We start from the raw sequence: 25,665 nt of genomic DNA, 5'->3' as shown, positions 1-25,665 counted from the left end.
TTCAGACGCATATTGGAGTGCCCCGTATGAGGTGCGGTGGCGTACAACCGGGTCCTCCAAGAGAGAGACGGGCGAGGCGAATGGGGACGACCTTTTAGATTGGTGCCGTGCTGTTCGCAGTTAACGTGGGCTCCCCGCCGGATGGTGGCTGAGCTGCCGTCTATCCTCTTATCAGCGGCGCTGGATGGTGCATAATTTGCCCTCGTGCACAATGAGAGCAGTTACATGCAAATGAAGACCATCTAGCTTCGGGGCCGGTTGCGCAGTTCTAAGCAGCTGAGCCAATACAGACGCCCCTCTACGAGATTTATAATTCCTGCAAATAATTCTTCCCCGTGTTGGCCTCATAATACGTGAACACTACTCGTCCTTCACAATTATTACAAATAAGCACCGTGTTAGACTTCTTTCTCTTTTTTGCTGTTCCGTATTGCCCTAACGACACGATGTCATGTCAGAGTAGGCATATTCCCTGTATATTCCGGCCCGGTTTAAAGCCATTTATTGCTTACTCCTTGATAGCCGACGCTCGGCAACAACGGAATGCGCCGGATTTCGCGTATGAAGGACAGCGGCTAGGGGCGGGTAAGATGACAGTACATTCCTTATGAGAGCTAGAGATGGTTTTCTGCGTGACGTCACGCACGAAGGGAACCGCATATGGCTTGAGCATATGGCGGTTGACTGATATTGACAAGCGTGCAGTCTGACCTTGTACTCGTGACTTGCCAACATGACGGCTGCAATGACATCGTGGCAAGCCACCTGTAGCCTTACAACGCGATTTGTTCTGTCGGAATTATAATACTAGGTAAAATAGAGGGCCTTCTCCAAAGTGTTGAAGGTCCACATGCTCCTACCAGTCCGAACAATATAAGTGCAAAGCAGTCGCCTTTTCTTTTCATATTGCAGAACGCGGCAGCACATCTTAAAGACCGAGTGTCCCTCCTAACTGCATAGCGTCAGCTTCGAATCAACTTTCCTTTGCAAGACTGCGACCACATATCTTTCATAAATCTCCCTCTTATCCTCCCTGCATCTAACGCAGAGCAATAAAGTCTGATGTCTGGGCATATAATATTCGCTGTACGTAACAAGCTTTCATTTCATATTTCACGAAGCGAAACCCGATGCGTACGATTTAACTCCATAGCCTAAGGTTTCCCCATTCAGGATACGGAAACAAAAAGTTTAAGAGACGACGCAAGAAAACCAGAGCTGGCATTTCCAGCCGAAAAATATTTTTAGCATAAAAGCTGGAGAGTGCCTATGAGCTTTGCAAATTTGCAACGCACAAGTTTGGAGGAGCAGGAGACGAACGCAAGACTCACGTGCACACTAGTCCCTCCTTCAAATTTCTTAAACATAAATTTTAACTGGGAAGGCATCTGTAAATATTGTTATGGATGTAATAAAAGAAATTAGCAATCTTACAATATGCAGTAAAATAGTTTTTTTATTTTACTTTATCCTGCACTGTATTGAAGCAGTAGTTAGCCTTTAAAAATCAAAGGGCTGAAATTTCATGAACCAACGAGAATGTCAATAGCACAAATTTACGATCCTGCTGATGGAGAGATCTGCGCGTATGTTGCCTATTAAAGTTGAATGTTACAACATTCCACACAAGTGCGTTACTGAACAACTCCCTTTAGAAAATTATCTTGTCCAAACTTTCGGGGAATGATTATTTCTCGACTGCTCGTCGCCGGTGTACATTATTAGAAATGATCCACGAAATGTTCTGCACCCACTAGGAGAAAGAAAATGAAGGGTCAAATGTCAAATTCAATTTGAGAGAGTTGAATAAATTTGAGCAACAGCGCGTATTTATTAGGCTCGAAAATTGCTAATTGCATCAACGAAGCGATAAAATATGCTGACCATGGTAGAAGAAAATAGCACGAGACGGGACTAGGAAGTAGGCGAAACACACTTTGATGCAGTATGCTGACGTATTTGATGACCATTGAAGTGTTTATTTTTGGCCAGAAAATTTCAGTATACTCCACATAGTGTATTTATACCTGACGATCGCTTGGCATTTGTTTATACACGATTCTTTTTCTACCGCTTCAAGCGCAGTTTTCCCTTCTCGTATATGTCACCTCTGTCTTTATTATGTCGCTGGAGCGGGATGCACTCATGCGGTATTTTTTCTTTTAATGCAAAACAATGCAATAATCTCACTCCTTTCGGTACGAATTGAACAACAAACGGACGGCAAAATAATACTGCATCCTCATCATCGCGCCTGGAAGGCGCCCGGTTGGTGATAGGCGCATATCCCGAAGCGTCGTCGACATCGTGTAGAAAGGGGAGAGGGAAATGTTATCACGGTTGCTGAATTTCAAGGGAAAGGAGGATCGATAAGTGGCATTGGCTAGGCACAACCTTGGGACGTAAAACGGGGTTTTTGTCATGATGCCACACAACAGCCGAAACGATTTGGAAACCGAAAACGATCTGGCTCGGAAGAGCGCCTGTGCCCTGCTTGTTTACCGTATTCTGGTGGTCAGCCCGCAGCTGTTTATCAATCAGGTTGCGAAGAATTCCGTACAAGAGAGTGAAATTGCCATGTTGCAGGACGGCGTTTAAAAATAGATTCTGCGAAATGTGTAAGTAAGGCGATCGAACCCAAGGCCCCAAAATTAGACGGTGTATTAAAATTTGATGGAGGGACGGATAGCACTTTTATTCATGTAAATGTATATACACTTGAGAGTGAAGAGGCTAGAAAAAATGCATGAGGCACCCGATCGGTTCGTCGTCCGCAAAATGCCAGGGCAGGACTGCCACTCGAGACCTCGAGGCCACAATTCCTCACAATCATCCACTGAATAGTGTACGATGCCAGTAAGTTTAGCTATTAGTAATTTTCATGTCGCATCGATTGTGCGTTTTTTCTACTTTTCGCAAGTCGTTGTGTCATAATGCGCGTCCTTATTGGACTGCCTTGTTTTTCATTCAAGCGCATGTTTCTTGCGTGCACGAGCCAGCAGCGACGAATAAGTGCGGCTTACGCATATTTCCCCACCTGCGTTTTGTCACCGAGGCCGCAGTAACCAATAATTAAATTAACTAAAAGCTTCTCGTTTGGCTATTCTCCTCAGAATAGCGCATTTGTTAATCCAATTTTCTTGTCCTTTGCTTGTGTGTGCGCTCTTCTTACATGGAAAAGGCCCAAATATGGCCAAAAGATACGTTACAGGGCGAGAACCACGGTGGACATTTTGAAGCAATGGAAAACATGCAGAATGCTTTCCTTGCACCAGCGATAGCTTGCTGTCAATCTTTATTTGCATCAAACTCCCGCAAACACTACAAGCGTTAAGCTTTCACAAAGCCTTTGCAGAATGCTAGAGAAAGCCCGGTGCTATTTTAAATTCTTACCTTCGCTACCGTGTTGTGGTGGTCTCAAGCATGGCGGCAAATAGGCACAAACTACTTCAGTACAGCGGAAGAAATCCCAAATTAGGATTTGCCGGTAGAAACGTGTTCAAAATGCCCACCTCTTACTGCCTACAGCACCGATTCCCCCAAACTTGATTTTAAGTAATGCACTTTCTGTCGCGAAGAATAAATAAACCAGCTGCTAATTAGCTGTAACTTACCTGCTGCAGAGAAGAACACACCGGAATCGCCTCCTACAAAGCCTCAATTAGTGATGGCAGCATGAAGCGACTGTCCATTCTCAATGACACCAAGAAAGCTTTCCGCGTTTTTCTTGTCCATATTTTACGCTGTGCGTATGCAGAAAAATTACACTGCAAGTTTGTTTACAAAAAGACAACAACAATTGCTTCATATTAGACAAAGAATTCACCAGATCATTGTACTTTGCGTGCTTGCTCCAAGCAAGCAAACGTGCATTGATTTACTGTCTGAAACATCTCTCAGTTGGAATCGGTCGAGGATTGTTTTTGTGTGCCTGAATGATGAGTGCTGCCGCCAACTTACATCCTCATGGTGTTGTGGCGAGTATGATCTTCCCAAGAGTAAAAATTAGTGTCGCCGAGGCTTAAACCTGAAAACGCATTTTCCAAATAGCCTGATGCATTGATGATGCCTCGGTCCGTACAGCGGCTTTTAGATTTTTTTTTCATACTCGCAGACTGCACCAAGCTGGTCAGTCAAGCACATTGTCTAGTATGTAAGGCAGGTTTTAATGCGAAAGACGCGTCTTTCTTTTTGTCATAGAAGAGGACGAGATTGGAACTTCATTTCAGGGGACATGATAAATGTTTTGTCGGCAGGTTTTCGCCTAGACGTGGGTGCAGTAAAATCCCTGGTAAAGATGCCCAATATATTGCCGGGAATCATTCAAACCTCTATTTGCTGTTTTTTAGCAGCCGCCGGCATCTGGCCTTATCTCTGTGATTGTAGCGCTCGGATCGATTATGTATTCTTTGTTTGTTCATAATCGTTCCCCGCGCTAAAATCACAGCGATAACAATTTTAGCACGTAGAATGTGTCCTTTTATTTGGTTTAGAATTAGAAACAATTTTCAATAAGGGGTTTCGGTGGCCTGGAAAACTCATGAGTTTTTGCATTGAGTTGCTTCCAGAATGAATACAACCGAAACAATTCCTGTAATTGATTGCCATAATCCCACGAAATATTATCGAGTAATAAGTAATCACTCAATAATAGGAGTCGAGTTCAGTGTATGCTATATGCTGACGTCGCAGAAATATTTATATGAACAAGTGTCACGTTGCTGCGTGGCGCGGTATTCACGAATAATTTCGGGACTCTATGCCAATTGCTTTTTTCATCGACCACAAAACAGAATTCATTTTTATGGAGGCGTACCAGCAAGCCTGGTATTTACTTTTACATTTGTTCAAAAAAACAAAACAAGAAAAACAACAGTGGTCACAGATGAATTGAGCCATTGCATCGATAACAGAGCTGCAATTCCAGTTCGTTGCACCATGCATCCTTTTCTTGCTGCTTTTGCTTGTTAAACTTGTCCATCAGCAATATAATTAAGGACGATCACTATCCACTGTAGGCGATACATTCCCACATCTATGGTTTTCATCTGTGCGAAATCTTGCCACAAATTTGGGTATGCCACTGGAAAGTCTTTCCTCGTAGGTTCGCGTGTTTCTGACTCCAAGAAATCATTCTGCATCAACTCTGCGTGCACCGCCTCTTGTGGACGAAGTGCAGCAGGGTCTACGGGCAGAAGTTATGATTCCATGCAACTGACTGACACGCTCCCACAGTCCAGAGCTTAGTTCTGGAAGAGTCGTTAAAGCCTGAATCTTTTTCCTTCTTGGCTTCGTCATAAAGGCAAGGATGGTTACGTTCCGCTTCTGTTGGCTCACAGAGTGAAGAACTTAGCCAGGGCTTCGTACAGAACCTTTGGATGCACTCCAGGTTCTGCCGAGTAGCGCACGCCGCGGATGACACCATCGTTCTTGTGGAAGCCGAACTCGCCGACGATGGCGCCCTCCGGCGTGCGTTCCTCGTAGCGGAACTTGCGCACGCTGCCACCAGTGTCCACTGTGTAGCCGAGGCGGTAGCTGTTTCCTCCGCCCGCTTCAGTAATGTTTTGTCCATTGCCGCTGTAGTCCATGAACTCCTCCAACAAGTGGAAGGTGGACGAGGCCGAGCCTTCCAAGGCAGCGTCATCCAACTTGGAAGAGTGCGAGGAGGAGTTCGGCGGCCGGGTGGTGGCGGCACTGGTAGTGGAGCTCGTGACGGCGATCACGCTGCTCACGGTACTCACGACGGCCCGAGAAGACACGGGGACTGAGGACTGCTGCTGCAGCCGCTGCAGGTCTTGCGGGAGTTCGGAGAGCGGCGCCACTCCGGCCGGAGCGCACTGGACGACGGCTGTGCTCAGCCACACCACGAGGAGCGCAGGCCAGCACACCTGCGCCAGAGGAGAGAGACTAAGGTCAATGCAATCTCTGACCTATAGTTATTCTTCCACCGAGACGACCATGGGCAACTGGTCGCCGAGGGACGCCGACACCAACATGGCCCGTCACGGAGAGAAATGGGACAGGATTAAGCCGGGGATTTCAGAGTTGCGGAACCCAAGGGGGGATTCCGTCCTCGAAATTTTGACGCGGAGGATCCGAAAAAGGTTATTTTATCCCGTCCTACCGAAGGAGACGAGAGTTTGCCAGGTCTGAAACATAATTAATTTTAAATGAGCTCAGGCGTTCGGGTATAGTGACTTCTCAAGATTGAGATCCTGGGGCAATTAGAAAAACAATTAGGAATGTCGTGAACATAATAGCAAAAAAGGAGGCAGGTTTTCCTAACTTTTTTTATGCATGCCTGCCAAAATAACGCTTGAGTAACTGACTTCTCGAACAGCAACTACGTGCACAGAAAAATGCTATGAGCGATGAGTAATCAAAGGCTAGATCAATCGCAATGAACTCCTCGCAACCCTTCCGCCCGGAAAAAAAAAGTCAAACATAGTATAATTTGTGTCACACGACCAGTTGCGTAACATGAAAATTTTAGCTGTATGTGGCCCAGCATCATTGCCAGGTAAGACCTAACGCCGCTTAATGGAAACACTCTCAGCGGCACACAGCCTGCAGAACTGTTCACAGTTGTTTGCCGGACTAGATTCTTAACGGCGCCAGTGATCTTATTCGAACATTCGCATAAAAGAAGTTCCTTTTGATTTTCTTTTCAAAAGCATCGTTTCTTTCAATGGAAAAGCTTCAGATCCGTGTTCAGTCAATTCAGGATCGAGGGGCGGAGCAGGGGCTAGGCCAGCAGGCCGACTAGTGAAAATGGGCAGTTTTTCCTTCGAGATGTCATGTCTCGCACTTTGATCACGCTTCACAAGAGCACGTGTTAATGTGAGCGTGCCGCGCAAAACGCATTCTTTCCCTGCGTCTGAGGGCCGATGTTACAAAACTCGCCCCTGTAACGACTGCTCGAACACGCATTCGGTCGTAGGCTGGCGGCGCGACCTAAGGCAGTCACTCTCGCACTGCGAGATCGATTACCGTGACCACCCATTCCTGTTGGGATTTCTTGCATTGAAAACATGTTTTCATTTTGTCTTTTTTTAATGGATACTCATATGCATTCTTCCGTTTCCGTGATCTACACACTTCTTTCTACATTTCTTTTGCGAAGTAACCGATTATTAACACGCTTCGCGAGCAATAAACCTATGTTAGTATTATAATTTGGCTCCGGTGCAACCTCGATTTATAGACACGCGTGGCTCGAGTTGAAAACAAAAAAAAAGAAAGAAAAAAACATCCTTGCGGAGACAGAGAGGCCGCGGCCAGCTCAAGGCCAAGTGGCGGCTGCATATGTATTCGCTCTGCTGTTTTTCAGCTTTTTCTTCGCCGCTCAGTGCCCGGCGGCAGCATTCACTCAAGAGACCGGGAGCTGGACGGCAGTTTAGGGCCCGCTGTGGCGGCCGTCGATCTGGCCAAAGCAGCTGACGACTGGCTCGGCTGTGTCCCGTTTCGTGGCTCTATTCCAGCCGCTTGGCGCCGGCGTAAAGCGCCTTGGAGCGAAGAGAAAGGGAAATAGCATTCCACAGAGCCGCTGCTTCAGCCGGCCGAAACGATTTGCTCACGGCTTTAGTTGCTAAGGGTGCGCGCGAATGTTCTAGAGCAAGAACTTCCCCTGGCTATCCGCTGCCCCAAAGCACCAAGACCCGAAGTTGTCTTAAATTTGACAAGAAACGCTGTGTCACTGCGGCTTCAAAATCAACACTTACACCTCATTAAACGGTATCGACCATGCAGTCGCGCGTTATTACTACTGCAAAGAGCCTTACTGGGGACCCTGAAGAAAGGGCTGCACGTGACTGAGCAAGATGGTTGCTTTGCGGACGAGTAAGCTCACTTCCTTCGCCCAACGAAAATGTGTCCTATGTCAGTGCCCTTTACCGGCCCCACGAGTGCAGAGATTGCGTTACTGATAACAGCTAGTCGTGGCATTAAAGAAACTTTTCCGCAAGACCAATGTTTGTGGCGAATTTTGACTGGTAATCTAGAACTGATCTGCGAACCGGAAAGATGACTTTAACAGGCGATTTTAATTGAAATCGTGAGTTGCGATTGGCTCAGAATGATTTTGTGCTCCTAGGATTCACGGCACTCCTCTGGATCGCCTACCAGAATTCGGCATGACTTATTAGTCCACCACCGCGCGTATTCGAAGAGATTGACAGCGACTCCCAATACAAACTTTGCTTTCAGTTAAGCTATAACATAATGCACGCAACATGAAATAAGTGTTAATCGAACACTGTGTTTTATCTTGCATGCATTACACCTGCGTGTCTTCGTCCCTAATTCGAAATTCGCTCCTTGTGACTTGCTTCGAAACGCCATCTCGGTACGGTTGCATGCTTTGGCAAGGATTCATTGATCTCCGCTGAGGAGATTCAATGAAGTTAGCGAAGTTCCATCCATAATAATGTAGCCGACCACATTAATGATTCTTGTGTATTGATACACTCGAATGTGCGAAACAGCGTCAATTAAACTTCTACTCGGTAGAGTAGACATTTTGCAATCAAACTCGTTCAGGTGCTTTAGGAATTGATTCATCTTCTTCCTTCTATAGAAAGCAAGCCTGAACAAATCAATCTTCCACTTCGGTTAGTGAACGGTTATGTGGGGGTCTTCTATACGGGTCTACCAGCGCTGCCAGTTGCTGAAATTAGGAGCTAAATATACCCTTTTCTTGAAATCGCTAGAAAACGTTTAGGCGCTTGTGCAGTAGCTTTCTTTTTGTTGTTGTTGCTGTCGTTGTTCATGTTTTCGTCCTTGTGCAAACATTTAGGCAGTAGGAAAAGCGTGTGCTACCATTTAGTGTTCGGCGCCTGTTTCATCTGAAAGCTAACTCATGCGCAACGAAAATATATGTTAACGTGATATAAATTTTACTAATATCTAAAACTACAATGTTTTCAATTTCCCTACTATTTACGGCACTTGTTTTTTAAAGCACTTCACTCATATAATTCATAGGGTGACACGTGATTAACCGTATAATGATCACTGCCGTATGCCGGCTGTCCTACTCGATTGTAAGCCCAGATGACGCCACTGCCATGGTTTTCAAGTACTGCAGAAACAGTGCACTTAACTCTAGAAATACGTACAGATGGGATGAAATAGGTTCGTTCGATTGGACACAGAAGAATGTAAGTGAATGTTCGCAACATGTAAGACAAAACATGTCTGGTGAGCGCATTTTTTAAACTCCTGTGAGCCGCATTTTTCTCACTGTTCAGAATTAATCTCGGGGCTGAAAAGAGTTGATATTTCTGTTCATGGAGCTCATGTATCATAACTAAAGGAGTGCTAAATATTTAATCCCACTTCATACCTCCTTCGGCTCAATCAGCTGCCTTAACATGGACAGCCCTTGTCAATAATACTACAATACACCACGGTGGTTGTTTCTCACCTATACACTGGGGCCCGCTATGGCTAACGAGCATTGCAAATATCTGCAAGGTGAAGGGTACTGTCGTTCTCACCTCGTGCAAATCTAAATTGCCAGGATATTCGACAAGTAGTTCAATAACACAGAAGGTTTAGCTATTGGGACGCTCCTCATGAAGAAAGCATGTGGGCACGGTCTTTACAAGCGCGCAGGAAAAGGGGGGGGGGGGGGAGGGGTGCCTAACTACCGAGACTTGTCCAGGACAAGCTAGGACAGAGAGCACTAGGACACAAGAAACTATGACAGATAACAAACTAAGACAGAGAGCATCATTCTAGACTCTAATTATACGACTTTTATTAATTCTGTACTGTTCACAACAGTTAGGTGAGTTTCAAACTCAATATCTACGATGCGCCGCCAACCTATCGTCAGTTGATAGGACATCGAGCTGCTACAAGGCATACCTTTCCTTCTTTTATGAGGAAAAATTCTTGGCTTTACCTAGCCTCACAAGAATATATTCTTCACGTGGCCCATTAATTGACTGTTAGTGTCTCTCCGCAGTCGTGAGCATTGGCACAAAGTTCCATTTAAATTGCATTAACTCATTGCTTCCTCGAATCTCGCAAGCATTAATCCGCCGCCGGCCAAGGATAGTCGTAAATGAGGAAATCCATAACATTTGTGACGAATTAGTTAATACTATGAATTTCAAATTTAGCGCTTTTGTTCCTTCACAGATATTTTTTCCCATGATTCTATAAACATTTTATTCTCTAATGTTTTATGCCTGTAATAGCATCAAATTAAATGGAGACAAACGCATAAATAGGGGTGCTATTAACCCTTTGCCTGTTTGTCTCCTCAGCTTTGTTTCGAATAAAGATGGCATGCAGTTGAAACACCCTCTAGCACCTGCTAATGATTTAGTCTGGGCTGCTTCCTTTTTTGGTTTACTGCTCCGCGTGCCGCCTTCGTATAGTGTTTACAGGCTGATGGTAGGAAATTCCGGAGCGGCGCATATTTCAATGAAAGATGGTTTCTGGGGGTATTTTTCAGCATTGTTCAGCATTCTGCAGTATTCTATTAAAAAAATCTGTATTGGCAGATCCATCCTCACAGCGCAAAAAGGTGTCTATTATTTATTGTCGAAAACGGATCCCATTTCTTTCTTGTGGCGCTCTTGACTACTCGGTTTGAGCGAAGGATAAACATTACCAGCAAAAGTTTGCTACGCTTTGGTAATGACAAGGCGCTTACTCTGCTGCATGTAGTGACGTGGCTTGGCGACAACCGCTGCGAAAAGGGGTCTCGGAGAATCATCTTTTTTTTGCTGCTTTTCATTCCAGAAACTCGTGACAAAATCACCTCAAGAAAAAGCTGGCCCTTCAAGGAACTGCTTCTGCATCTTCAGAAAACCCTACGCTTCCTGCTTGAACATATGTGCTAGTCAGGAGTGCACCAGGAAAATTTGCTCTAAGTTTTAACAGCTGGCGGTCTCCTGCACCGATCGACAGGATTCGTTATGACACGCGGGGAAAGTCCCACATGAGCAATAGGTCGGCGGTACAGGGCAATTTGTATTAGGCGCAGCGTCGCCCTTGCTCAACTATTATTTCGCAAGAATTTTCACTTGCCTCGCCTCCGGGGCTTTCCCTAAGCGCACGAATGTAATGGGTTCTATTCTAGGCATCTCATTTTAAATAACTGTACGCGTTGCAACATCGTCTTCAGACGGTTTCGCGATAGTGCCTTCGGCACGTAGCAAATCAGATTGGCACGCCGTCACCCGGTATACAATCGCGGCAGTGCGACAATACACGCTCAACAGAGGCTCCGGGAGCGCGCATGACAGTGGCGAGTTTGGGGGTGGGGTGGAGGTGGTCACAGTCCTATCAAGCGAATAATTTTCGATAGAGAGACAATGATGGAGACCATTTTGCTTTCGGTGGAAATATCTGAAGCAACACATGTTCAAATGAAACTTCCCCTTCTCTAACCGTACCCTCAAACAGTGATCCATAATTTTGCCCCTGCTCTCTACGCATGCGCATGTATGTATGTATGTATGTATGTATGTATGTATGTATGTATGTATGTATGTATGTATGTATGTATGTATGTATGTATGTATGTATGTATGTATGTATGTATGTATGTATGTATGTATGTATGTATGTATGTATGTATGTATGTATGTATGTATGTATGTATGTGTGTATGTATGTATGTGTGTATGTATGTATGTATGTATGTATGTATGTATGTATGTATGTATGTATGTATGTATGTATGTATGTATGTATGTATGTATGTATGCATGCATGCATGCATGTATGTATGTATGTATGCATGTATGTATGTATGTATGTATGTATGTATGTATGTATGCATGCATGCATGCATGCATGTATGTATGTATGTATGTATGTATGTATGTATGTATGTATGTATGTATGTATGTATGTACGTACGTACGTACGTACGTATGTATGTATGCATGCATGCATGCATGCATGCATGCATGCATGCATGCATGCATGTATGTATGTATGTATGTATGTATGTATGTATGTATGTATGTATGTATGTATGTATGTATGTATGTATGTATGTATGTATGTATGTATGTATGTATGTATGTATGTATGTATGTATGTATGTACTTATGTATGTACGTACGTATGTATGTACGTACGTATGTGTGTATGTGTGTGCGTGTGTGCGTGCGTGCGTGGTGTGTGCCCTTGCGTGCTTGAGCCTGTGTGTTAAGCCTCGTCGGGGTCCTCCTTGATAAGTTTTGCTTACAAAAGACTGTGTTAAAAGAGAAGTGCGGGCGATCAAAAATAGATACGCAGTCCCTTGTTATACTGTCCCAAGGGGTGGACGAACTGCGGCTTGCCAGCTGCATACGGCTTCTGTCGCATCTATGAGTGGCTCCCGACTCTCTCGAATCTGTATCCTGCCATTTTGTATTTCATTCTCTAAAGAGAGCTTCCTTTATGTTATTTCCTCCTGCTTCGTGTTTGCATCCATACACATCTGTGAGGCGCACTCCCTAGCAATGAAAGCGGGGGAGTCGGAGAACACCACGCGACCATTACAGATAAGCATGTAACCGATCTGCTCCGGACTTTGACCGTGCGCGTTCATTCGAGCCATATTTCAAGGTGTCTGCTTCACGAATGGGGCAGCATAATATACAGGCACGTGACCTATAGCTGCTAGAGTGTCGTATTATGTATAACACAGGGTGTTAGGACCAAATAAAAAATTCCATGATCCCCTTTTCACTACGACCTTTCTAAGTAAAAATATTATTTTTATGGCTATTTGATTATGCAACTCTAGCCCCCGCCCCGCCACCCCCTCTCCTTATACTATAGTGTACTTACTGTACGTACAGGAATAATTTTTGCATTCCACTGCCGCAACCGGCTGCCGTTTCCTACTCAACTGGCGTCCTACTCGACTCCATGGCACCTAATAAAAGGCCACGTCCAACATTACAACTTTGATTCGGAAATCGGAGACAATATTGCCGCGAACTGTTCAAATCTATATTTGTTCCTGTTCGACAGCCGCTGGCATGCGGCCTTATCATTGTGATTCTGGCGCGCTTATCAATTCTGTATCCCTTGTTTGCCCATGCTCGCTGTCGCGATAGGACGCGTTATCATTTTGTTTGTTGCGAACGATGCACAGAGATTTGTCTGGAAGATTCTGATCACTCGCGTATGTTTCTACGATGTTCCAGGTTGTGCTAGTGGCAGTTTTCGACGTATCTAGATTGTTCTGAGCAGCCTTTAAATTGTGCGTTGACGAGTGCGAAGGGCATTCTTTGTTCGACGATCGACGAGCACCGTTGTTGCTATCGCCGCCGCCGAGTTGCCTAGTTCTTTTGCGGGCGCAAGTCAGACCAATAAGGAGTTTCTTCAGTGCAATCACCGACTCATTTGTGTCGTCGACCTTGTCACCACCACGTGGAAATATTCAAGAGCACAGCAGCTGTTTGCTAGAGTTTAAAGCGCATCGTTGCATCAAAGCTATTTTTATTTCACTTCCCTCACTCAAAAAAAAAAATTACTTCGACCACAAAGCATTATGTAATCGCAAATTTATGCCTCATCCTAGTTGCCTGTTAATTCCTAAATTACTTGCTTGAGTAAACAGCATCTTTTGTATCACTTCGCACCAACGTGACACCACCGTTTACGATTTGCACATGATTGCCTCTGGTTGGCTGCATATATAATCGTCAGGGGTCGAACGCTTGCGCTCCTAGCGAGATCGATTCGGCGACTGTTTCAATTTTTAAATTTCGCCAACGATGACGTAGCACCACCAACCACCTTCAGGGGCACTGCTGCAAAGAAGGTTTGTTCTCGAGCACAGGCCACCCGCAAACGTCGTAAGTTTCCGGCCTAAACGTACGCCACTGTAGGATTAACGCACCAAGTGTAGGCCTGGATGTCGCACGAAGTTGACACGTTCCAATTACTTCACGAATGAACGCCGTCCATAAGCTCGCAAAGCTGGCTGCCCTCCGCGTCTGGCTTCCCAGTCCTTTCCGGCTGGCTAAGATTTCGCCGCGGCGGGGAACGTAACAGCTTGTGAGAGTGGCCTGCTGTCTTTGCGTGCATTTAGGTTCAGCATAGCGCGTTTGTATGCACATGTCCTACTGACCACTTTCGCTGCGTGCGCGCATGCTACCCGCCTTGCAATGTAAATAGGCGCCTTTTGGCTTTCTTTGCAGTGGTCAGAATTAATCAGCGCCGCCGCGCTTCGCTCGCGGTTCCCAGGCGCTTGATAAAATAGATAACTACTTGAATGCCAAATAGTCCGCGTTGTTATAGAATTCCGTGTGGTGCTACTTTTTGGATTCAAAAGCCATCGAAGCTCAAAATAATGTTTGCGCGTCGCATTCTTTGTGTTCAAGAATTTGTACTTATACACCATCTAGGGCAAACTCAAGCTTAAGCTTCGTGCTTTGAATATTCCGTTTAATGAACAAAGCTCCCATATATAAGCCGTAATGCATACCATTTTTTTTGACGACAACCTTTTGGTCCATGATCATTTGCTTTTGACATTCAGCAAGTTATTTAACTAATCCACTACACAACCAGAAGCTCACTATCTTGATCAGGTTATTAACTCAAATTTTTCAATTATTATTTTCATTATGGGATGATTTCATTATCAAATATTGCCGCTTGCACGAAACAGTTTTGGGCCGACGATCCTTTTCTTGTGACTTTAGTTATTAGCTCACTGCCTGCATCACCTTACTAACTTAACGTTTTTCAGTTAACGTTATTTTCATGATAGCACCTTTCATCACCAGAAATAGCCACTTCCGCCAAACTGCTGGCAACTAGGGTTCAATCCTTCAATTAATCCTGGCTAAAGAAAGACCTGTCTTTATTGTGCTTCGACTACCTTCCAACCTGAAGCTCCTGGGCTGTACACTGATAGCAACTGAGGGCTCAAGACCCTGCTGCATAAGGCGCCAGATGAAACCGGGAGAGCGAGACCGCTCGACCCCGAATTGTCTTTCTGCTTGGCATTGTGCCTGGATTGCGCGATTTAAGTTGTAAATTATGCAGTGACAGTGCACAGTTTTATTAAAAGCAGGCCTTCGATATGAGTCTTGTAAACAATGAGAAAACTTGAGACGTCGCCAATATATGCACATGCACTATTGTTGTTTTTTCCACTCCACCCCTCTAGTGTTTCGCAATAGCACCGCAGATCCCAATCTAGTTGGCTATTTTGTGACCTTTCTCTATTGCGGATACGCTCTGCAGTTTACCGCTTTTTATCGTAATTAAATTCATGTGTAAATAGTATATAAACACCTCGACACTGACGACATCTTTTGCCTAAGAAGCCAATATAGATATTCAACACTTCCTAGGTTTCTTGTAAGATATAGAAAAGCCCCTTTATCGTAGGAAGTAATGTTGCGGGCCATATATGAATATTTGTTTCGGGAACTAAAACGGGCAATGTTACTGAATATACAACACTGGACCGCCCTGCTAGTCTACTAGACAATGTCTTATACCGTACTCAGCACGTCAAGTGTATATATGTGAGGCAACTAAGTGAAAAAAGGTTCAATACAAAATGTATTTTTATGCTAATGAAATAACTAACTGTAACATTACTGCCATAACTTTGGCCGCGTCGAATGCACTGTATTACGAAGTCCAGTCAGGAAGCGCACGACGAGATTATTTAATTACGGTTCATGTAAACGTGCTTCTAGCTACCCTGATCGAGAGAAATTCAGCAGGGGTAAGAAGGCCGGTAATGCTGCGCTTTACTTTAGTTCGCATGATGAAGGCTGTGTGTGGAAAGGAAACCGACCGAATAATGTCGTCCCAGAGAGCGAATACCGCATTCAATACCGTATACACCGAACACCAAGCAATAACGCCAGCCAACCAGTGAGAACCAGCCTCTACGCTATTTAATGTGCGATATACTTGATTTGAAACGCAGGCTCCTAAAGGACCATGGAAACTTCATGCACAACTTCACAGACATGCGATAAATGACAGCAGGGTAAGTTTTTTTATATCTTTAGATGTCTTACTAGTGTAGAGAGATGCCTAAAAAGTAAACTCCCTTTTTCATTTGTGCTAAAAAAGCCGACCGCCGGTGAGTCGTCACGAATACAATAAAAAAGAAATAAGCAAAAACTTTGTTATCACCGTATAGGATGTCTGAAAGGAGTCCATTAACTTATCTTGATGCCTCGGAAGCGCGATGAAAGACCACCTGGAGAGGGTGTTATTCTTACTCTGGGTATCACATTCAGACATCTTTGCCGCACTCCAGCACACAAGCACGCAGACCTATTTCCACAAGAGCGCGTTGTGAAGCATTCACTTGTCTCTTTCTCGGTAGCGATCCACAGGTGCTAATATTGTGGCCATGATATGCACTCAAAGGAACGCCCCACATACATCAGTCGCTTAAGACAAAAATAAAGTGTTTCATTTGCGTTTCTAATTCCTGCTGTGGGCGCAGCTGGTCAGGCACTCGCTCCTTCATGCAACGCCCACGGTATACGCTGTGCAGATCAGATTTCTCGTTAAGCGTTGTCTCAATGTGGCGCGAATCTTGGTTTTTCTACCTACCTGAAGGCCAAACGCCGGTCGCTAATTGCTGCTTTACTGTTCTTTAGTCTTAGCTGCTTAACGCCGTGTTCATATCCTTTCATCATTAAGCATGAGAGTTATTTCACACGACAGTCCAAACTTTGCTGACAATAATGCCAGGAGCGCTTTTCTTCAAGCTAACAAAGTTATATAGGCTCTCGTTAAAAAAAAAAAAAGTCAGCACAATTAATTAAAATTCTGCATAAATAATAATAAAGGCTCATAAAAATATATATGGTTTATGGGATTAATATATATTCATGAGTGCACGTAATCATTTCTGAACGTGTTTACAAATTAAGATGCTCTAAATGCCTACCTGAGATCCAAGCGGGTTCATGACTGAAAGCGATCAATAACGTTTCGAACTGATATGTACGTTTGAAGGGCGTTGCTACTCAGTGACATACCGAAAGAAGAGCTCTTACAGCAGAAGTTGTGCTCGTCAGCAGTGTCACCCTGTTTTCTAACCGATAAATTCTTTTCTTTGTGTCGACAGACGATTATGTTATGTAAATACACCCCAGTCACAGTCACGTAATATCACAGTTTTCTCACTTGTAATTTCAACCTCACAGTCGCGCGAGCACACCAGATTTTGCGTGAACTTACAGTCCACATAGCAATTCACGTGTGTGACGTGTGTGACGATATGGAGAGGTCATTCCACTGGTGAACACATACAGTTTATGTTATTATTAAATTCGTACCCCTGTAAACACTTTAGTCATGTATTTTAGTCTTGTTCGTTAGCGCTCTCTCCTCTTCAATGCCCTTACGGGCTCTGAGGGTATATTAAATGAATAAGCAAGTATTATTATTATGCTTCGTAACAATCTGCAGGCCCTCGTTTCAAACCGGTCGTGCCGATATTACACGTCCGACTTATGGCTGCTTTCAAAGGCCTCGCGCCGCCATTGAGTATGCGAAGATCGAGATTACACTCAGTTTTTAACTTAGTGGGACAAGGCGCGAGTAGCTCGCTCAGTAGGCAACCCATCGGAGCGACAACGAAGGCAAGGTCACCTGCGTAGCACGGAGCAGCATCCCGATGTCGGCCACGGAAGGACGTCAGGCAAGAAGGGCGCGGACGAAGACGCTCTCAGGACTCAAGCGACATCGCTGAGTAGGGACGTCCCGGGTCCTGGAGGTTCGCGGTCACTGCGGTAGACCGGCACCGCTTCGATTCCGGCGCGTTCTCTTCTGTGCCGGGCTTCTTCTCGTGGACACAGCAGCGTCAGGTCCGGCCGGTCGTCAATAAAATGGTACTCAGGTGCGAAGAGAAATGAGACTGGAAGAACGAGAAGTCACCGGAGGCGGCGTATCAGGAAGGATCGTCCACAGGCGCTGGACGTCAAAACAGGTCACGATAGCGATCGACACCACTTTCGACGGACGGCGGCAATCAAACGAGGCTATTCCAGCGAGGGACACGTCCGTCAGCTGGAAAACAAGCCTTTAACTTCGGTTGGCTGAAGTCACTTCTTTTTTGGAATGGGATACAGTTCCTCGGCAGTGGTGGAGATATCTACAGGAATTGCGTTAGCCGGCCTTTTCGAGTGGAGCAGGAGTATTGCGTCCTTAAAAGGATCGTAGCGCCTTGAAGAGGAGTTCGGAGTCGTCTTTGTAGTCAATGGAGTGTTGTAGTGGAAGAGGCAGAGAGTCCAGGGGCGGCGGCTCCAAAGGAAGCCTCGGGCTGGAGACCCGCGCGGCGTGAGGCGTCGCGGCTGCCAGTCGACGGTGGAGAAAGGAGAGCAGCACCATCGGCCAGTGGCCGCGCGCGCGCGCTCAGCACCTGCGAGGGTGCATTCCAGTTCCCCGAGAAGGAGTACCACGTGGTGCAGTCGCAGTCAGCGGCGGCTCCCGCACGCGCTCGCACAGCTGATCCCCCCTCGAAGAAGGCGGCCCGGGCAAGGTCGTCCAGTTCGCGCCTGCTCACGGGGCAAAAAAACCGTGGAGAAAAAGACTGGCGCCTGCTTCGATTAAAGCGACTGGCTGCTTGCTACGCGAAGTTGGTTTCCTTTTGTTGTACAGGCAACTTTCTTCTTCTTTCCTTTCTTTCCGCTTTTTTGTTTGTTTGTTTTTTCGTAGTGTTGGCGGCGCCAGCGTGCGTGAGCGGCGCGGTTCGATGATTTCCCACCGCGTTTCAGGAAGCCTGCGGGGCATCACGGTGTTCACGAAGCCCGGTTCAGTGCTGCGTGGTTCCCTTTCGTTTCCGGCTGTGGCTTGTTGACGTGCGCTTTCGCGCGTGCGTGCGTTCCCGTTTGTCCCCCGATTTGCGTGTGCGCCTATGGCTGGATGCGTGCAGGTGCTTTAATGAGCGGAGGAGCACAAACCGGAAATAAAGGTTAGAGCGAGAAAAGCTGACCAGTAAACCGTCGGAAACGGGCAAGGGGAGGATCGCCCGGCACCACAAAAGCAAAGCCGCGTCACTTCCGGCGTTGCTGGTATACTAATCTGCATTCCGATGAGAGCAGCGCGGTTCCTGAGCGAACGACGGCGCTGGTTACGAGGTAGTTAGATAGCCGTCGCGCCGTTAGGCCGCCGTCTCGTTCCTGTTACTTAGTCTGCGAGCTTGCCAGCACTAGGCCAGGGTCACGCACCCCAGTCGCGTTTAGTGCGACATTCTTGCGATGTTTCCGGCTTCCTAAAATTTTCCTCAGCGTATTTATTTTCTTACTTCTTATGTTTGAAGGAAAATTATTTTCCCAAGGCCGGAGAAAATGGGCGCTGGCTCCTGTAAGGCCTGTTGTGCATCTTTCAGTCCGCGGAAGTGATCCGCTTCTGGTGTCAGTCATGGAAGGAAAGCACATCTGCAGCTCACTAAAGGTCTTTTTACAATTTAACGCTATAGCGTCATGGAGCTCGGGTCGCAGAAAAGCCGGCGTCGGTGGCATTGTGACGCAAAAATCCTGCTTTGCCGAGAGGGTCTGCACGTCGCAGCCACACGACCTCGCGGGCGCGGTGTGGTAGTTGCCGACTCCGAGTCGCTGCTGGTAGCTATAAAGCGTCATACTTCCCGGCTCTAGTATACTATGGACATAGGTCGACAAGCACAAATATTACAATGTTGTAAATGGCGAAAACATTTGCTACGAAGTGAGGCTTAATGTGTGCATTCTTCATTCGTGTTCAGTTAGACCCGTGTTTCCCCGCAACTTTTGTCTCCGTTAACTCGTTAGCCATAATGTGTTGAAGGTACTTTGAGAAGAGTACAGTGCTTACGCCCATAAAGGACTCCGTCCCCCTTTCGCCATTATTCCAAAAAACCGCTAAGGGTATTCGCTACCACAGGTGATATTTTGAGAGCAACAATAGGGAAGCTCTAAAAACGGTCCAGAATATAGGCTGGTGGCATAAATGGTAGGCCCGGAATGACTCACTTTTTAAAAATCAAATGCGCTATTCAGCAATTCAGCAACGTTTCAACGATCCTGATAACGGTCAACGATATTTACCGCATATACTAACAACATGTATGAACGTAAACTAGTATAGCGCTCTAAAATCCTATTTAAATACAACAGGAGTTAACACTAGCACAGCAAGCACCTTCATGCGGTACACCCAGTCGTAATTACCAGTCTATCTATCCTTGACATCATAAATAATAATAAAAGAAACATGAAATCTCATGTCTGTTGGCTATCGCATTCGTCGTCGAACGTAGTCACTTGCTAACGTCCTTTATGGCGCGTCATTGTATATGTGATCTTGTTCGCCTTGAAATAGGAAGAAAATATGAAGGTACAGTCTTTATCAAAAGTGTAGAGCCCAGGGTGTCTTCTTCTGAGCCACGTCGTGCAGCTTGTAATGTATTTACAATGTTCCAAATCTCTTGAGAGTACGGAGATTTTTTGCCCTACCCTCTCCAATGGGAAGGACCTCCACTAATGCTAAATCAGGTCTACTACACGGCTCAGAAGTAGACCTCCCGGGCTCTACACTTTTGAAAAAGGTTCTACATTAGGCTTCTTCGTTACGAGTAAAACGCGGAAGCGGTAATGGGTGCCACCTGCGTCTTCTCTTCCGGGTTCTATTCTTTAAAATACATTTTACTACTCGCTCAATCATTATCTCCTTTTTGACAGTCTCTGATATAGCATACATACTCATCGGGGTACAGTCGCAAGCTACCACATTTTGGGAAATGCCTCTCGACATAGACAAAAAGCCCCTCGGTAACTGAGTCGTACGGACGTTCCTTCATAGCTTTACGTCTACCATGTCTGCCTCGGGGTGCAATGGCAGTGGATGGTTCAATTTCATCTCGCCCTCACATTTCAAAGATGCTTCGCCAGCAAGCCATGCAATGGCCCCTCGTGGCCTTACACGACTTCCCTCCCAGTCAGTGCCTAGTCATGTTACGTTCCCAAGAATTTCTTCGCTCACAACGTCAGACTGGATCATTCTGCCGAACGCAGCCTTCAACGCCATCGTGCTAAAACAAATGTCTTTATAATACTACTCAACTGTTCTGCCGTTAAAAAAAAAAACCTGCGTATACATAGCTCAGGCCTTGAGTTGCACCTCTATACCGTCCGACTAACGGGAGAGGCCACCGAGACACACAAGAACTCTCGGGTAGCATCTGAAGAGACATACCCGCCCCCTCCCCTCCCCCTTCACCCCCCACCCCTCCCCGTCCTGCCCCGAAGGCCTGCGAAGCCACGAGGGGCCAGTCATTTTCTGCCGCAAATAAATGTTTTCCCATTCGATTCCATTGTTTTGTTTATGGCTATAACTTCTCAAATCGACTCAGGCTATGACTCATGAGAGACGCCGTTGTGGAAGACTCCTGATAATGTTTACCACCTTGGGTCCTTTATTTCGCACTGACATCGTACTGCACTCGGGCGCATTGTGTTTTGCTGGCATCGATCCGCTGCCGAGGCCGAACCAGGCGTGGGTTAGCATCAGCTATCGTCATCAGCTGACTGCACGCCAAAGTACAATAGAAATGGAGGGCGTCGTGTGTTAAACAAGGGGCGAAAACTAAACTTTCTTTGCGGTCAAAATAGGGCCTGCGTTCATTACGCAACTACATACATCACGCTTCGAGAAAGGCAAATATTCCACGTTACTGCAAGTTTCCAACATGCAACGTTTATGCAAATACACCGTGAATAAATGAGCAAAAATAACACGCGTTCTTAAATAAATGAACGCTAGTGTTTCTGGATGCTGTGTTTTTTGGCCGAATAATAGTTTTCTGAGCTCAGTGTCAAGTCACCTACCAGAAACAATCTTATGCAAACTTGTACACTAAAATAGAATTCATAATTGTTTGTTTTGACGAATGTGTCAGCAATGGCGACAGCTGCGTGTGCAAACCATCATAAACATTGATCTGGAACTGACTGTGCTTAAGGCAAGACCTGCCCGCTACCGCTTGCTATTCATTATTAATTTTAACAGCGCGAACATGAAGACGAAGAACAAGATAAAAGAAAGCCACAGCACGAGCGCTGACTCACAACTGTGCCTAAGCCCTTTACTCCAAGGCCCAGAAAAAACAAACATGAAGAAAACGAAACAATCACGTGAAACAACCTCTGGGTTCACCTGATGCACAAAAAGTCACTTAAAAAAGATGTGGCTAAAAAATGTAGGCAAGAGGTATGGTGTTGACGTCGCATTGACCGCCCCGCTCAAGATGAAGAGGATTTTCCCGGCTATTCAAAGGGAAAGAGAAGCGAAAAAGCAAGAATGTGGGGTGAAACATAGAAGCCCATTTGTTGGATGCAAGACAGGTGTTGTGTACAGGCTTCCACTCTCTTGTGGAGCCTGTTATATAGGACAAGCAGGACGATGTATTAGTAAGAGACTACAGGAACACCGGAACAACTTGGAAAGTGGAAAGGACAAAACGTTTCTGGTATCACATTGCCATTCATGTGAAATAATGAACAAGGAGAAGGAGATGTGCACTCCTAAGTTTGACAAGGTTAGGAGTTTGTATCGCCACAAAGAGAGCATGACGAGAGAGATAGTGGAATCAAATTTTATTTCAACGGACAATAAGCCTGTCAGCAAGACTTCTCTTGCTCTTTCAAGCAAAGAGGTTTGTTATTTAAGTGACTTTTTGTGCAGCAGGTGAACCCAGGGGTTGTTTCACGTGATTGTTTCGTTCTCTTCATGTTTGTTTTTTCTGGGCCTTGGAGTAAAGGGCTTAGGCATAGTTGTGAGTCAGCGCTTGTACTGTGGCTTTCTTTTATCTTGTCCTTTGTCTTCGTGTTCGCGCTGTTTAAATTAATAATGAATAAGTACCAACTCGCCCAACAAAGTATCTTGGTTGACCGCTTGCTATGCCATGTTTCCCCCATTAAGCTCCTGCTGTCAGCATTATCGCGCAGATACTGGCAACGCTTCTAGATTTTTTCTACAGTCGTCCATTTATCTGCTTTCGGCTGCAAATTCAATGTAACATTATTTTTCTACGAATAACATCAGTGATGCTTATTTATACCACGTGATTCTCTTAATTTCAAATTTTAATAAATCTGCTATCATCGTTTTTAAACCCTCTTAGTTTAGCAGCGGGGATGCTTCGTAATGGCCGGAAAGAGACGCAGAGCCAAGTACTCGGCAAACCAAAGCAGGAGGCACGTCATCGATCATTGGAATTCCTCCTGATGTTGCGATTCAAGACGATACCCGTTCCATCATTCCGGAGATTAGTATCGTGGAACTAGTGGACACAGTTCCCACGACCTCTGCCACCATCCTCCGAAGGCCGCCCGACCACTCGAATGCGGGGCTGGGCAATTATCCGGTATACATTGGCATACATGCTTCCAAGCTGCGGCAGTGATGTACATCGGAGAATTTCTTTCTCTCTCCTGAGAATAAATGACCAGCAACGCAGAAACGACCGTTTGCAGGCGCTCGCTGGAAAAGCCGAGAATAAGAAGCAAACTCTATTAGTTCTTTGCTATTTATAAAGCCTGCACTTAATATGATGATACCATAGCGACGCCCCTCGTTTAGTAGAGTCTCAGGTTAAAGCACGTTGTCTCTATAGCACGCATCCACCGGCATTTGAACATTTTTTGTAGCAGCAAAACAGCAACAAAACATCTTCACTATTTCTTCTTGAAAAGATTCCGCGACATAATTTATTTGCTTTGAGATCTGCAGCCTGTCAAGAGGCTACGTCAGACGGAGATAAAAATGAGCGAACAAATGGCAACACGCACAGCGCATCTACGGCTGTACACGGAATGGACAGGACTGACTCAGAATTGGGGATGTTTATTTGTCTCACTCGATATAATATGGACACAAACAAGGTCAACCGACACGTGGCACTGTCTCAAATATTTGCAACGTGGAATAAATTCATAGCAGGAGAAAATTAAATTCTAGGAAAAAAAAAACGCCCCTGTGCCATGTCTTGTTTTTCTAAAACCATTTCTTTTCGGCAAGTGGTGGTGGTAGTTGCGGTTTATTAAAAATAATACTCGAAAGGAAGGAAAAGAATGTTGCTGGCTGCGTATCTTAAGCAGCCGAGCTACGGCCGGCGATAAAGAAAGGGGAGGGAGAGGATAGCGAGCAGAACGACAGAGGGGAGCGATAGCAACAAAGGACACGGGAAGCTTTGTACATTATTTACAAAAGCGACCCGAGTTCGCGCCACTCGCGCGCAAGTGTCAAAGCACAGTCCACAACGACTGCGCGCGAGTGGCGCACCATTTTCGGACGCAGGTGTTTTTTCACGACGACTCAGGTACGCTTGAGCGATTCCCGCATGTCCTGATCATTCTGCTCCAAGAGTATGGTGTTTCGGGTGAAAGCATGGGTGCAGGTCGTGCAGAGCGGTAATTATATGACCAGGACGTGGTTTTTTGGAGCGCTCTTGTCCTCTCGGGTGGCCGTTTAGGCATCGGCCCGTCTGGCCAAATTAACACGCCGCAGTGGACTGCTCTCTTCTTTCACTATATTTGTTTGAAGCGATACATACTACTTTTTACGGTCCGTCTCATACTGTGCAAGTCTTGATCCCTCGTTGTTTAACCAATGCGCAGCAGCTCGAAACAGGACGAATGACTCGCGCACATACGCTACTTGCGGCTCTCTTAAAACTGCGAGCCACCATACGTGCGCAGAAAATTGGCCTGGAATGTGATTCTAGTGACATTATCAGGAAACGCAGTCTTTTTGATCGAAAATCGCCCATCGCTGTCTTCACCACACGGCGTCTAAAGTGGTTCACGGTACCAGCCCTTTTTAAATTCTTTATCTGGCTTTTTAGTTTGCATGCATTTGACGGCCCCATGATCTAGAGCTATAGCGTTTCTCAGTGCAGCTGTCACGATGCCTCTTGTCCTTTTGCTCCCATCGTATTGTGTCAGATGCCCCTAGCTCTCCAGTTTTTACCATGAGTAGCTCTCCAGGACACCCGCTTCGCAATGTTAAGAAAGAAAAGCATTTCAAATAATATTTATTAGCACAAGGTGACGTATACTTTTAGAGAACATATCTCTTATACATTGCAGACTGTTTTTAGAGCCCCTAGCTGATATAACCAAAACTGCTATCTGAGGCCAACATACAACCATTTTTAGTAGCTTCCTTTCTGAAATGCTTAAACGCTCGCAAAATGGCCGGTTTGAAGCTCACGGAGCAACTCGGCGCAGTCCAGAAGTGAAGTGAGCAGTGTGATCTTGGGCACTGTGTACAAGCGATTTTATCGCTGTGGGGTACAGTATACAGGAGACGAAGCAGCAGGGTGTCAGTCATCGTGGAAACGAAATTCGTGTTCTCGTATTCCCGTAAGATTGGCTGTCGATGATTTCGTATTTTTTTTTGTTGCGTTTGCACCTCACAGGCACCCAATGCCGCATAGGGAACTGCGGCACCTGGATGATGCCGTCCTTCCTTGCTCCGCGCGTGCTCCCAGCTGATTTCAAAACTACAATATAATCACTATTTCGCCAGGCGCAACTGGTTATAAAGCGGTATGACTTCACATTGAGTCCTGTGAGAGGCAGGCCGGTGACCAGAAAAAAAAAAAGAAAAGAAACTCGTTATATCCTTTTCACATTGCAAGCGATTGCGTTATGAGTGGTCTCAACTGTACCAAAC

At 45.7% G+C, this 25,665-nt stretch overlaps 1 protein-coding gene across 1 annotated transcript in view; it reads right to left on the bottom strand.

Moving 5' to 3' along the window:
* Nucleotides 1–4,675: 4,675 nt before the first annotated feature.
* Nucleotides 4,676–25,665, bottom strand: part of LOC146209565 (uncharacterized) — a 75,799-nt gene continuing 54,809 nt past the window's right edge. The window contains exon 8 of the mRNA XM_084587420.1: nucleotides 4,676–5,888. Coding sequence (XP_084443546.1) covers nucleotides 5,334–5,888 — 555 coding nt within the window. The 3' untranslated portion in view covers nucleotides 4,676–5,333. The remainder of the gene's footprint in view (nucleotides 5,889–25,665) is intronic.

The sequence above is a fragment of the Amblyomma maculatum genome, chromosome 1 (assembly GCF_055883805.1).
Source record: "Amblyomma maculatum isolate TAMU_Amacu chromosome 1, ASM5588380v1, whole genome shotgun sequence".
Classification (NCBI taxonomy): Eukaryota; Metazoa; Arthropoda; class Arachnida; order Ixodida; family Ixodidae; genus Amblyomma; species Amblyomma maculatum.
The sequence above is the reverse complement of the archived record's forward strand: the minus strand, read 5'-3'. Positions and strand labels throughout refer to the sequence as shown.